The 15,007-nt window shown below is 44.5% G+C and overlaps 1 protein-coding gene across 3 annotated transcripts in view; it reads left to right on the top strand.

Annotated features, from left to right (window-relative positions):
* Positions 1-15,007, top strand: part of TMEM132C (transmembrane protein 132C) — a 265,766-nt gene that overhangs the window by 146,609 nt on the left and 104,150 nt on the right. For all 3 annotated transcript variants that reach the window (XM_053369923.1, XM_053369925.1, XM_053369924.1), the window contains one exon: positions 14,684-14,830. In XM_053369923.1, coding sequence (XP_053225898.1) covers positions 14,684-14,830 — 147 coding nt within the window. The remainder of the gene's footprint in view (positions 1-14,683; positions 14,831-15,007) is intronic.

Genomic DNA, 15,007 nt, shown 5'->3' with positions numbered 1-15,007 from the left:
TTTTCTTTTTGTTTGTATAAAATTGGAAATTTAATAAATATCTTTTTTTAAAAAAAAAGAATTCTGGGAGTTGTGGTTTGTTAAGGCTGCTAAGAGTTGTTAGAACTCCTCACAGACCCACAATACTCAGAGGGGTTTAACAATCAATCCCTCTTCCCAGGGAACTCTGGGAATTGTGGCTCTATAGGAGCAGGGGTCTCCTAACAATCTCAGCCAAAGTGGTTTTGGATCATATCTTAGGCCAGGAAGCTGGACCAAGTCATTCCTTCTAATAGCAAGCTTGGCTACTGTGGCGCCGACGGGACTGCAGCCAAAATAGCGCCACTGACAACAGCCCTGAGATTTTATGAGGAAGGGTGGTATAGAAATCTAATAAATAAATAATAATAACAACAACAACGAATAATAAAATAATAACACCAGTGTGGAAGGTCTGCAGAAGTGCAAAAAAATGAAGAAAAAATACAAACAAAACTATCCAGTGGAGGCAATATAGTAAAGGTAAAGGGACCCCTGACCATTAGGTCCAGTTGTGGATGACTCTGGAGTTGCAGTGCTCATCTTGCTTTATTGGCCGAGGGAGCTGGCGTACAGCTTCCAGGTCATGTGGCCAGCATGACTAAGCCGCTTCTGGAGAACCAGAGCAGCACATGGAAACGCTGTTTACCTTCCCGCCAGAGCGGTACCTACTTGCACTTTGACGCGCCTTCGAACTGCTAGGTTGGCAGGAGCAGGGACCGAGCAACGGGAGCTCACCCCGTTGCGGGGATTCGAACCACCGACCTTCTGATAAGCAAGTCCTAGGCTCTGTGGTTTAACCCACAGCGCCTCAGCCATGAATCTCACTGGGTGGCCTTGCCTCTGTCTTTCTCTCTCAGACCAACCTAGCAAACCATGGGGGGCTGGTGTCCCTTAAGGCTGGTGGGACAGAATGCAGTCAGCCCAAACAGTAGGTGGATCCAGAACTGACTCATTCTAGTTTTGTTCCCATCCTCTCTGCTGACTCCTACAAGGACCGCACAGACTAAGGAAGAAGAATCTGATAGGTAGTGGTGCCACCAACTGGGATGGCTGCATGTAAGAAGGCATATGGGTGGGCACTGGATGAGGGCAGACTGAGGTTGGGGGAGATGTGCGCCACTTGCCCTAATGGACCCGCCTCCACCACTTCGAACACGTTAAAACATTAGAGTAGGGAAGAGCTACCCATGCTGCCTCGAGTTCCTTGGAGGGAGGTGGGATATAAATGTAGCAAATCAATTCCATGCCTTTGGAGAAACCCAGTTCTAAGTACAAGCACAGAATTGGGAATGAATGTGTGCACCTCTTGCCTTACCAGAAATGAAATTCAGGCCAAGAGAGCTCACATTCTGTGCTAAGAATAGATTGTGTCATTCTGCATACATGTTCTTAATTTGCATAATTTCTCCTGATAGCCAAATGTAGGGCTTTGGTTCCGCTCCCGTCTTTGAGCATCATGCACTGCTCTCCCCTAGAGCATGCAGCATCGTTCGGTGCGCTGAAATGGATTCATCTGTATTTCATACGCCATGTCAGTTGTTTCTCCCAAACTGAACTCTCCCGCTACGGCAGCAGCCTGTGGATCCCAGGGCCAGGTGCTTTCCTGTGCGGAGACCCTGCCACATGCAATTGCATTTTTGCGGCATCATGCTGAAACAAAATGATTTGAATCCCTGCAGTCAGGAAGCCGAGCTGATGTTGGAGGAATCAGAACTACTTCAGGGTTGAGGGGAAGTCAGGGAACTGGAAGATGATTCCCTTCAGAAGATGGGGAAGATTTATGTGATGTAAAATTGCCAACCGTCTTTAAAAAGGTTTTTTTTTTTTTCTTATGAAGGAAGCATAGCAGAAGGGCAGATATACCGAAATGTATCGAGCTGAGCTGAAATTGAACTCTAAATTTCGTGGCCCAATTCACAGATCACACATTTTGTGTGTGGAATTTGCAGTTCTCTGAATGTTGCAATGCAGTCCTCCAGCCAAGTAGCCTGTACAAAAGTGTGCATACTATAGAAATGTGTGCACCACAATGCTTCTACAGTGGTACCTCGGGTTAAGTACTTAATTCATTCTGGAGGTCCGTTCTTAACCTGAAACTGTTCTTAACCCGAAGCACCACTTTAGCTAATGGGGCCTCCTGCTGCTGTTGCGCCGCTGGAGCACGATTTCTGTTCTCATCCTGAAGCAAAGTTCTTAACCTGAGGTACTATTTCTGGGTTAGCGGAGTCTGTAACCTGAAGCATAAGTAACCTGAAGCATATGTAACCCGAGGTACCACTGTATTAGAGAAAAGAGCATACAAAAATGCATTTTATTTTGAAAAACTGCTGTATAAAAATGTGTATAATAGGTGCACAGACATATGTATATTAAGGTGGAATCAGCACTAAAAGTGGTGATGGATTTTCATGAGGACTTTTTATAAAACCACAAATGGAAGTATGCCTATCTGTTGCTGCCTGCTTTTTGGATGAGCAGCAGAGACCATTTTTATTTCACAGAATTGTGTTGTTCGTCAAGATTACATCCCTGTCTCTTCTTTTAGAATCTGTTCTAAATCGTTTTCATCTGCTCTCTGAGACTGTTTATTGTCGCGACCCCAGAAATCAAGCAGTGATTGAGACAACGGGGTCGGAGGTTGCAGAATCTCCAGCTGAGGAGCTCTGAGCCTGACAGACAGGCGCCCATAGAGCAACCTCCCATAGCACCAGGTTCTGCAGAGGCAAGACCTTCATGGGCACCTTCGGCCAAGGAACCAAATGCCTCCCACTGTAGCTCATTGATCCAACAGCTTAGGGAGCACACCAGGCAGGAAGTCATAGAGCACAGAAGGTGTGCCCAGTCCACAGGGTTGGACCTTTAACAAACAAAGCTGTCATCAGTGGGAGGGTCAGAGTCTGGGGATGATCTGGGATGGATGACTGGATGGAAGGAGGATAAAATTAAAAATTGAAAAGTGTGTAAGGCGGGCTGAGCAACTGTTTTTGCATTAAGCTGCTTGCTTGGCGCTGTCTGTGGTCCTGCAACACCTGACTGCTCTTCCTCTGTGGATGACCAGGTCAAGCCATAACAGTTTTAGTATATGGTGGCCTTACTGTTGGAAGCCATCCTGAATAAGTCTTAGAAAGGCAGAGTTGGAAAAAGAAACCAGCTGATACTCTTAGTCATCAGAAAACAATTGTGTAGACATATCTCTTGGTCTGAGACTCTGCTGAGAAAAAGTGTGTGTGTGTGTGTGTGTGTGGTGTGAAAATTGTCCCATCAAATGTTTGGATGACATGTTCACATATCCATGAGGATTAGAAACTTATTTTAAATTCTTAGGATTCTTACTTCGGAAGAAAATAGATTATTTTATAATGCACTTACACAGATCTGTAGAAGTATTTCAGGAATGATGATAAATTCCAGGTGGCGTGAGAAGGTCTAATAAAGAGAGATGGCTGGTGTAAAAATAAGATGGGAGCCCTTCTGGTATGTTTAGGGAAGCTTTTAATGTTTAACAGAGCACTGTATTTTAATACTTTTTGGAAGCCGCCCAGAGTGGCTGGGAAAACCAAGCCAGATGGGAGGGGTATAATTAACAAATTATTATTATTATTATTATTATTATTATTATTATTATTATTTTATTATTATTATTATTTCTACTGCATAAGAAGTGGATTGGAGTCAGGAGATTCTTCCCCCACCCCTTCCCATTTAACTAGGCAAATTCCTTTGGACACCAGAACTCTAGAGACCCTTTAATTGCTTGTTTTTGCCTTGTCTGAAGTTGGCATGACATTCCTTCCTGAAAGATCGAGTTTTGAACAATAGAATCTGCTGGTTGTATCCATTGTTAGTTTTACGCAGAGTAGACCCATTGAAATTAATTGAAATGGCAAATGTAGGTTCACTGGTTCAACAAGTGTCCTCTAAGTAGAAATTAGAGCTCATCCACACTTTGCTCTGTGTTTTCTAGGCACAGATCTAGGCTTCCCAGGTCCAGGTCCAAGTAAGATGTGTGTTTGTGTGTGTGTGTGTGTGTGTGTGTGTGTGTGTGTGTGTGTGTGTTTCCCAGGAAAACCCACATTTTACTGCAGATTGCAAACAGCAATCTATGGGAAACCCATGTGCAGTTTGCTCCAATTCAGTGGTAAAATGTGGGTTTTCCCAGGGAAAGTGCCGGGACCAAAACAAAAACCCACTCAGACACAGACCTATGCCTGAGTGCACGAAAGGAAGTATGGATGAGCCCTTAGTTGGCTGCAACCCCTGTTTTCCAAGCTTATAATCTTATTATCCTTCCTCACCTCAGGCTTGTAGCCAGGAAATAAACAATGGTGGTGGATGATGGCACCAACATTAACCCTCCCACCTTTCCACAGACCCACATCTCCAAAGGCTTTCAAGCTTAAGATAACTCAGCATAGTCCGCTGTGAATAAATATCAGAATAAATATATTCTCTTGTATAAATGAATTTATACTTCCCAGGTTTTGACCATTCTTGTTTTTAAATTAAAGTCTTTTAAAAATCCAATCTCTATGTAAGGATATTGTATGTGATTCAACTGCAAATTGAAATTTTGAATCAACAGAGGAAATGTGGAGCAAGGGCTGTTGTCTCTGTCTCTCTGTCTCTCTCTCTCTCTCTCTTTCTCTCTCTCTCTCTCTCCCCCCCCCACTTTCTTTTTAGTTTCTACTTTGGTTTGCATTAGAGAGTGAAAGTGTTTTCCCTAGACTCAAACCCACTTGGGTGCTGGGAGCGCAGGAGAAGCACCTGGCTTAACGCCTGACTGAGCATGTGCTCTGGCTAAATGTGCATTCTCAGTAAAGCAAGGAGCACAGAGGGACACAAAAGCAAATGCGAAGGGGGCAAAGCATGGGTGTTCAGGCAGTGAAGCATAGAGCAAAGCGGGGGGGGTGAGAAGAGAGCGCACTAATTAACAGGGGGAAAATTGAGAATGACTTTTTTTAAACAAAACAAAACCAAACCAAAATGCAGGTAGTGCTGAGATGAAGGTACTTGTTTAAATTTCTGAATATTTTCAGCTTTCCCTCCTTTTTCAGTAGGGTTTTTAAAACAGATTTCTGTAGCATTGTCTTTACTCTGAATTGATGTCAGTTGTTCTCAGTGATATTAGCACATTGCCAAATCTAATTAACTCCACAATACAATAATAATAATAATAATAATAATAATAATAATAATAATAATAATAATTAGTTTTATTTATACCCCGCCCTCCCCAGCCAAGACCAGGCTCAGGGCGGCTAACACCAGGTATAAAACAATTGATTGAAATACAACTTAAAAACAAAATTAAAATACAACATTAAAATGCAGCCTCATTTCAGTAGAAATTCAAATCAAAAACTTTTGGGGGGATGAAAATGTCAAGCCTTCACCAAGGCTAACTATCCAGACTGGTCCTACATGGGCTAGAAAACAGCCAGGGAAGTCCCCAAATAGGAGTTCCATCACAGAAGGAGAAAGGATAACTATGACGTTATTCTGTTCACTCATTGGCTCATATTACTACTTCAGGAAATTTTGCTCTTACTCCAGATTGGCTTAGTTGCCCCCTGTGATACTGTGACTCAATTATAGCTCACTCTCAGGGTAGCATTTGTGGCACCAACCTATTTGCTTTGTGATTCCCTGCTGGCTAAGATCACTCCTCTGACTTTTCTAGGAAGCACCAGCAGCAATAATTAGAAGGACATATTTTACTGAATCAGCAATTAACAGGACTGAAACCAGGAAATATATTTACTGATGTAGTCAACTATTTCAGAATGCAAGTACAGGGTTCACATAATTAAATGCTTCTTCATAACAACAACAACAAAATCCCTGTGCATGTTGGGAAGAAAGCTAAAGGTAAACAAATTCTCCTGATTTCTAGTCTGCAAGGACTGTTGTTGTTTTAAAAGAGCACAACCCCCCCCCACCAGTATTCTAAAGAGAAGCACCACTTGGGAATTATCTGGTGAACAGGTTCACACCACAAAGCTACATAGTCACTCAGGTTTGATTAGTCAATGGCATAGCTGAAGGGAAAAGGGAAAGGACTTTGACGTGCTTTCAAACTGCTAGGTTGGCAGGACCTAGGACTGCTAGGAGCTGGGACCGAGCAACGGGAGCTCACCCTGTCGTGGGGATTTGAACCACCAACCTTCCAGTCGGCAAGCCCTAGGCTCAGTGGTTTAGACCACAGCACCACCCGTGTCCCTAGTCAATGGCATAGCTGAAGGTAAACTAAGCCAATTGAGAGTGAGAGCGGTGTTTCCTGAATGAGTCACATGGGTGATCCCAGCTAACTGGGGATCACATAGCAAATGGGATGACATTTTTCACAAGACTATATAGCCAATCAGATTTGGCTATGTATAGTTATTACTGAGCTCAAAGGATGTCAGTGCAGAGCGAGGTCATTGCTTCTTGGATAGGCTTGAGTGATAACAGGGATAATTGTAATCCAAACAAAAGGAGTGTGGGTTGTGGGGCAGGGAATTGAAGGCAACCCCTGATGTCTTCAAAAGGCACAATTTAAGACTTTTCAGCTTCATTGTAGAAAGTGTTCTATACCAAAGTGCCCACTCTTTTAAATCCCTTGCAAGTTTACTTTAACATTGGTATTCTTGACAGTGGCCATGCTTTGCTTGATGCTTAGCTAAATTCTGGATTCTGTTAAAGCAACAGCTGCCTCCCTTTGGGAGCTCTCTGTGGTCCTGAAGAGTCTGATGCTACTTCAGGTGACTGGATTTGTAGACAGGAACTGCTCTCTGGAGACTGTTACCTGCTGCTGGGTCAATCCAGCTAAAACCACAGGACCCAGAAGTTAGACTGTCCCTGTCCAGATAGGGGTGCAGCTGGGCCACCAGCCAAAGCTGATGGAAGGCACTCTACACCATCAAGGCCACCTGAGTCTCAGCGACAGCAGAGGATCCAGGAGTACCCTCCAAGCTACATACCTGCTCCTTCAGAGGGGGTGTAACCCCATCAAGAACAGGCCACCTCCCAGCCATCTGGTCTGGGGAACCACCCATGAACAGTGCCCCAGTCTTACCTGGATTGAGCTTCAGTTTGTTGACTCTCATACTGAGGCAAGACATCATCGGTCCAGCACATCCACTACCTCACCTGCAGATGTAAAAAGTAGAGTTGTGCCTCAGAGGTTAGGACCCAAGCCAATCATTACAAGAAAGGAGATTATGACTAAACATTAGGAATAAATATCTGGTGGTAAGAGCTGTTTGAGAGTGGAATGGGAGCTGGTTATCTCTCCTTTGTTGGAGGTTTTTAAAGAGAGTTTGGATGATTCCTGCATTGCAGGTAGTTGAACTAGATGAGCCTTGTGGTCCCTTCCAACTCTACAGTTCTGTGATTATCTTGTTTGGTGTCATCAGTGCCCTTGCCTGTTGAATTAGGCACCTGAGTGATCTCAACTAGTCGGGGTAAATGGGTTACTGTTACAGCGCTCCATAGCCAGTCGGACGTGGCTGCATGAGGGTGCCAGTGAAGGCAGGTGAGAGCCAGAAAGCGCACTTTTCTGTGAATTTTCTTTTTCTTTCTTTTTTTAAGGAGGGGTGAAAAAGTGCTGGGGAATGGGAAGTCAATTTTCAGCACTGCAGAAAATTGTGCACAACACAGTTGCGTGCTATTATGTCCCAACCCCTTTGAAATTCATTTTTCATTCTCAGATTCAGGACGTCAATTTCTATACTGCAGCTGGGGCTGGATCTTGAAACAGCAGTGCTATATAGCAAGCGTTGTTGGGAAATGGGGGGGGGGGGAATACAAATAATCTGAGACGTTGATAGAGATCAGCCAAAAGGGGGCAGTGTTTATTAAGTTGAAGTCCAAAACTGTTTAGAATTTTTTTTCTGGGGTGGTCTTATGACACAACGGAGCACTCTTCTACAGCGTTTCTCCTCCCTATCTAGGTGTCTGTCATATTATAGACCACCTTATCTCCTAGGCTCTGGGTGTCTTAAAAGTAATTCAAAGTCACATCACTGATCCCCCACCAAGGGCTCATTAACTAAGTAACAGGCAGTCAAAAGGAGAGGCAATTGTAATAGTAGCTGTCATTGTTACATATCAATTACAGCTATCAATACTATATCATTACCAATATTATATTATGAATAGGATTACTATTGTATGATTTCTGCTCTTAATACAGCATGACAAAGAGGACGCGGGCGGCGCTGTGGTTTAAACCACTGAGCCTCTTGGGCTTGCCGATCGGAAGGTTGGTGGTTCGAATCCATGTGAAGGGGTGAGCTCCCTTTGCTCTGTCCCAGCTTCTCCCAACTTAGCAGTTTGAAAGCACACCAGTGCAAGTAGATAAATAGCTACTGCTGTGGTGGGAAGGTAAACGGAATTTCCGTGTGCTCTGGTTTCCATCACGGTGTCCCGTTGTGCCAGAAGCGGTTTAGTCATGCTGGCCACATGACCCGGAAAGCTGTCTGTGGACAAATGCCGGCTCCCTCGGCCTGTAAAGTGAGATGAGCACCGCAACCCCATGGTCGCCTTTGACTGGACTTAACCATCCAGGGGTCCTTTAGCTTTACCTTTTACCGATAGCATGACTAGCAAAACTTTGCTTAAGCGTATTTCTAAACGATATACTTTTTTACAACACTAAAACTGGCTTCAGTGATACCATCGAAGCAGGACTTTGGGGGTAGAAATCTGCTACTCCAGCAGCTAGGACTCAAGCTAATGGATTCATATACAAGAAAGGACTAAACATTAGGAAGAGCATTTTGACAGTAAGACCTGTTTGACCATGGAATAGACTCCCTTGGTAGGGGGGGAATACTCTTTCATAGGCAGTTTTAAAAAACAGAAATTGGGTGGATCTGTCAGGGAGACTTTAACTGTGTTACCTCCATCACAAGGCACTGGTCTTGGGAGTCCCTTCCTACTCTAAACATCTATTATTCTATCACCCATTCATCTTACTGGGCAAGGAGATCCCCATATGCAGCCAAGCTGCCTTTTCACATTTTGAGATTATATATATATATATATATATATATATATATATATATATATATATATATTAAATTATTTAGCAAAATTTATATGCCACTTAATAATAGTAATAATAAACTTCCAAGTGGGTTACATAAAACATTCATAAGAAAATCCCTTAAGCCTACCTTACAAGGCTGTTGTGAGAATAAAATGGCAGTGTGAGGGACTAGGCTCACCACGCTGAGCCCCTTAATGCAGAAGCAAGGAGCCTGTGGCCCTTTCAGCTGTTGTTGGACAGACTCCAACTCCCATCAGCCCCAGCCAGAGTGGCCAGAGGCAAAATGGAAGTTGTAGTCCAGCCACCTCTGGAGGGTTAACAGCCTGTGCCATAAAGGAAAAGCTAGCATAACACATGTAAGAAATGAAATGTTTCCAGCTCCTTGGCTCACTAGCAGTTATCTCATGGCCATTTGGGAATAACAAATGGGATGGGTCGTAGCTCAAGGACACAGCTTCCGCTATGCGTATAGAATAATAAGAATAAGAATAAGAATAAGAATAAGAATAATTAATAATAATTTATACCCCGCCCTTCTGGCTGGGCTTCCCCAGCCACTCTGGGAGGCTTCCAACAAAATATTAAAATGCATCATACATTAAAAGCTTCCTTAAACAGGGCTGTCTTCAGATGTCTTCTAAAAGTCTGGTAGTTGTTCTTGCCTTTGACATCTGGTGGGAGGGCGTTCCACAGGGCGGGTGCCACCACCGAGAAGGCCCTCTGCCTGGTTCCCTGTAACTTGGCTTCTCGCAGCGAGGGAACCGCCAGAAGGCCCTCAGCGCTGGATCTCAGTGTCTGGGCTGAACGATGGGGTGGAGACGCTCCTTCAGATATACTGGACCGAGGCCGTTTAGGGCTTTAAAGGTCAGCACCAACACTTTGAATTGTGCTTGGAAACGTATTCAGAAGATCCTCAGTTCAAGCCCCAGCTTCTCCAAGTAGGGCTGCAAATGTAAGCTGTCTAGAGAGTGTAGACAAACACTCACCTAGATGGACCAATGGCTTGACTGAGAATAAGGCAGCTTCCCGTGTTCTTGTGGTTAGCCAAAGAGGATGCCTTTGTAATACAGCTGCTGCTGCGGCTGCTGAGTTGGCTTAAGAAAATAAGCACAGAAACCCAGACATCTTTCACTTCCTGGCCTAATTCCACCTCATCTGTTGACATTGTTATATAAAACTGCGAGAGGGAAAGAGAGATACTGCGGAGGGAGGAGAGAGTGCTGCAGATTATAATTCCACATATTTATTTAGAAGCTCAAGTCTTTGGGGCATTCCAGCCGCCCATTCCAGCACTAAGTGCCATCACTGCATTGATTTTCCCTTACTCTGGATAACCTACTTTACTCCTGGACTCTTCCTGCCTCCAGAAGGCCATTATATAATGTCTCTCTCTGTGTGTGTATGTAAAGGCAGGTTGCTTTCCCCAAAATGTTCGATACGGTGGGTTAATTAACAACATGGCTCTGTCACCAGAGTTGTTTATTCCTCTTGCTGTTCTTGTATCTTTTTTCCTCCCCCTCTTTTAAATTTTTGTCCTCCAGTCCTGGATTGTGCTACTAACCTTGTCCAGCGAAAACGTCCTCCCTAATCAACCGCAAAGCCAGCTCGTACCTCTGCTGGGCTTCACGGTGGAAAGAGCAATCGTCAACTCCTGGGGAAATTTTAGCCTCCCCCCCCCCTACAAACTCCAATTGCAAGTGACAACGGATCTCTCTGAGGCAGCACAGGGGCAGACAATGTGTGAGATGTCTAGATGGAAGAAAAGGGTTGGTGGGGAGGGTCTTTGTCAGTAGTCATTTCAGCAGTTTCCTCTTGTGTACCGCATGTTTCGCTCTATAAGACGCACCAGACCACCAAATGCACCTAGTTTTTGGAGGAGGAAAACAAGAAAAAAAATATTCTGAATCTCAGAAGCCAGAACAGCAAGAGGGATCGCTGCGCAGTGAAAGCAGCGAGCCCTCTTGCTGTTCTGGCTTCTGGGATAGCTACGCAGTCTGCATTCGCTCCATAAGACGTACACACATTTCCCCTTACTTTTTAGGAGGGAAAAAGTGAGTCTTATAGAGCAAAAAATACGGTATCTGCTGCTACTCAACATCTTGGAATGTGAAGAAGAGCGCTGATGGATCAGAATAAAGACCTTTCTGGCCCAGGGATAGCCAGTGTCCAGATGGGAGAAGGGTTCAGTGTTAGTGGTAGAGCGTGTGCCTTGCAAGCAGAAGGTCTCAGGTTCAAATCCCTGGCATCTCCAGGTAAGGTTGGGAGAGGCACCTGCCTCAAATACTGAAGAGCCAATCGGAGCTAGATGGACTCAGTATAAGGTGTGGACTACAACTCCCATCAGCCCTCAGTCAGCCAGCCATTAGGGTCAATGGTTAGGAAGAGTTGGAAGTCCAGGGTGACCCCATGCAGGCTACCGAATCAAGTCTATCCACCTTGTTTTCAACAGCCTGCCATTTTTGGAGGGCGCCATGTTCACTACCGCAGGCTAGGCTGCATTCACACTACAGTTTATTCCATTTGCCTGACATTTCCCTAACTGTTAGTTTATGCATTAATTTGAGATTTTATACAATGTAAGAGCCACTTCAGGAAAACTGATAGAACGCAGTGCATTATTTGGTGCTCGTTTCTGTGCTGCTTAATTCCGGGGGGGGGGTGTCCATTTGCAGCCCCCTTAGAATGGAAAATCACAGAAGCGAAGTGACAAAAACTGGAGGTTGTATAAGGGCATGCAGTTATTTCTGGCTGCTTTCATGAGGGAGCAGAAGCACACAAGTGGGGTGGTGAGCAAGTAGCAACGTCATCCAATGATGTTCATTGTTGTGTCACACCACACCCACTGAGGTAAATGAAATATAGTGTGGTATGTTGGTCTATCATAGAATCATAGAACTGTAGAATTGAAAAGGGACCCCAAACGTCATCTAGTCCACCCTCCTGCAAAGCAGGAATCTCAACTAATGCATCATTGACAGGTGGGCATCCAGCCTTTGCTTAAAACGCCCCCAGTAAAGGGGAATCCACCACCTTTCAATGGAGTCTGTTCTACTGTCAAACACCTCTTATTGTCAGAAAGTTCTTCCTGGTGTTTAGTTGGAATCTCGTTTCTTGTAACTTGAAGTCATTGCTTTGGGTCCAACACCCTGGAGCAGCGAAAAACAAGCCTGTTCCCTCTTCCATATGATAGCCCTTGAGATATTTGAAGATGGCTATCTTATCTCCTCCTAGTCTCCTCTTTTCCAGGCTAAACATACCCAACTCCCTCAACCGTTCCTCATAAGGCCTGGTTTCCAGACCCTGGATCATCTTGGTCATCTTCCCTTTATTGCGACGCTATGCTTCTGTTGATATCGCCCTCCTATGTATATGTTCAAACTTGTCAATATCCTTAAATTGTGGCACCCAGAACTGGACACAGGACTCCAGGTGTGGTCTGACCAAGGCAAAATAGAGTGGTACCTTCATTGGGATGCCATACTTCTGTTGATAACGTCCGGAAAGCCACAGTTCCATAATGCAGCCAGTACTGCAGTGTTAAATGAATGTCAGAAAACGTGAAAGAACCACTGGCGTTGCAATCAGAAAAGCCAACACAGTATTCCCCATATCCGAATGCAACCCTGGTCTATCTTGTCTCCCACACTAGCCAACCAGGGCAAGAAGAGAGTATTCCCTGCCATGCTTTTATTTTAATCACAGCACCTGGAGTTCAGTGGGATCCCTGTTTCTTTACAAATGAGGTTCCATATAGCTAATAGGCAGTGATCAGCCCATGCTCTATGAATTTGTCTAATTTCCTTTTGGCACGGGGTGGCTAGCCTGGGCCTCCCTTCAGATGCTGTTGAACCCAAAGTCTCTTTAGTCCCAGCCAGCATGTCCAATGGATAGGGATGATGAGAGCTATGCTCCTGCCACAGCTGGAGGGAGGCAGGATAGCTACCCCCTGTTCCAATGCCAAAGGATAGCTACCCCCTGTTCCAATGAATTGGCTCAGACATGGGACCGTACATTTCCTCCTTGTTTGGAAATTGCTTGGCTTCTTTTCAGGCTAATTCAATGAAGGTCACAGGGCATTTGTCCTCCATTTTTTATTGTTTGGGAACTGGTGAAAGGACTGCCTCCTGTGGATCTCTGTAGTGTTTACAAGCAGGTATAATAATGCAGTGAGGAGTAAGCAAAGAGAAGTTTCCTTAGCAAGAAAAGAAAGGGAAAATGTGCTAAGTTTGTTCTATTGATGAGTTTCTCTGTGTAATGACTGCCAGGAAGTCAAAAAACAAAGTATAAAAGGGAGCTGGCAATTAACAGCTAACAGCTAGCGGCCGGCCCGGGATGCTTCTCACAGAACTTGCCCAGTGTTTCTTATAACATAGATAAGAAAGTGCTGATAAGTTCTCAGTGAATTGGTAAGTTTAAAATGGAGAAAGGAAAAATTGCTTGCCTGAGCAGCAATTAAAGTCCATTAAAGTCCTGCAGAGCTCCGGAGCCTGTTTTCTGAACTGACGCCATCTTGCATTTGTCTCTAACTTGTCCTGTGCCATTGCGCTTCAGATTGCTCATTGCTTGATGGTCTGACTGGCTTTCCAAAAGTCTCTGGTTGGCCTCTGTAAGAAACAGGGTGCTGGGAAAAGCCAGGACTAGGCAAGGTGATGCTCTCTGGATGTTGTTAGACTCCCATCAACTCCAGACAGCAACATCTGGAGGATACCATGTTGGCTAACCCTGAGCTAGACAGACTTTTGGCAATATCTTCCAGGCCAGGACTCTTTGTCAGGGTGGAGTGTAATGCCGTTCAAAATGGTAGCTTCCTTATTTGTTTTCCCTGAATTCCTCTTTCCCTGTCACACAACAGGAAAGACTTCTGAACTCATTAGAAATCACTTCCAGTTCGCTCTCATATAACAGGGATTGCCTCTTCTGATCGTTTTAGTAAAGGTACCTGTATTTCTGTTTTGTATCTCACAGAAGAAAATGCCTCATTTGACCATTTTAGAAGTATTTCCCAACCCTGACCTTCAGGCTTATTCTTAGGTTCCTATACAGGTGTGTGTTTGTGTGTGCAGGGTTGTGTGTATACATTGACAGATAGCAATATTATTGTGACTCCCTTGCTCAGCGCCTGAGGGCCCCAGTCCTGCCACTCACCACCTGGCCCAGGGAGGGGCCTGACAGGCCTATAAGAACTGCTGCTGTGGCTACCACCCAGGAGGACTCCCCTGTCCCCCTGAGAGCCCCAGTCCTGCCACTCAACACCTGGCCTAGGGTGGGGCCTGATGGGCTCTATAAAGGACTGCTGCCGCTGCTGCTGCTGGGCAGAGAGGACTCCGTTTTGTTTTTGTTTTTTGTTTAAATTGCTGTTATTTTTTACCTATGTCATTTTAAACTGTGATATTAATGCTGTATTCTTAACTTTAGATTTTGATTTATGTGAAAATTGTTTCCCATTTGGTTGTGTATTTTTTTAATGTGGTTTATTTATTGTTTACGACTTTTGTAATTATGTAAATGTTGTTCTGCTGTAAGCCGCCTTGAGCATTGTTTTTTAACTGTGGAAAAGCGGCATACAAATAAAAAATGATGATGATGACGATGACGATGATGACGACTGCAATTCTTTTTTCCCAATAGGGCAAAGGTAAAGAAAGGAGTAAATATCCTGAGTGCAAAGGCAAGTGACCCAAGGCAGTGGGACGTGACGCAGAACGTAGGAAATGGTGGGAAACACTCGACCACAACAGTCATGTGTCAGAGAATAATGCAGAGTCCAAGGAGCAGGTGAGTTGGTGCCATTGCCTTGGGACATGATGCTCCCATCATATCTGTTTGATAACCACATAACATGTGAAAAGGCTTTGGTTCTGATCAAGCTATTATTCCGCATAGTCAATAGGACGCTCGCCAGCTGGGCCTTTTGTCTGATCCAGCAGGGACCTTCTTATATTTTTCATGAAA

The sequence above is a fragment of the Podarcis raffonei genome, chromosome 16 (genome assembly GCF_027172205.1).
Source record: "Podarcis raffonei isolate rPodRaf1 chromosome 16, rPodRaf1.pri, whole genome shotgun sequence".
Taxonomy (NCBI): Eukaryota; Metazoa; Chordata; class Lepidosauria; order Squamata; family Lacertidae; genus Podarcis; species Podarcis raffonei.
The sequence above is the reverse complement of the archived record's forward strand: the minus strand, read 5'-3'. Positions and strand labels throughout refer to the sequence as shown.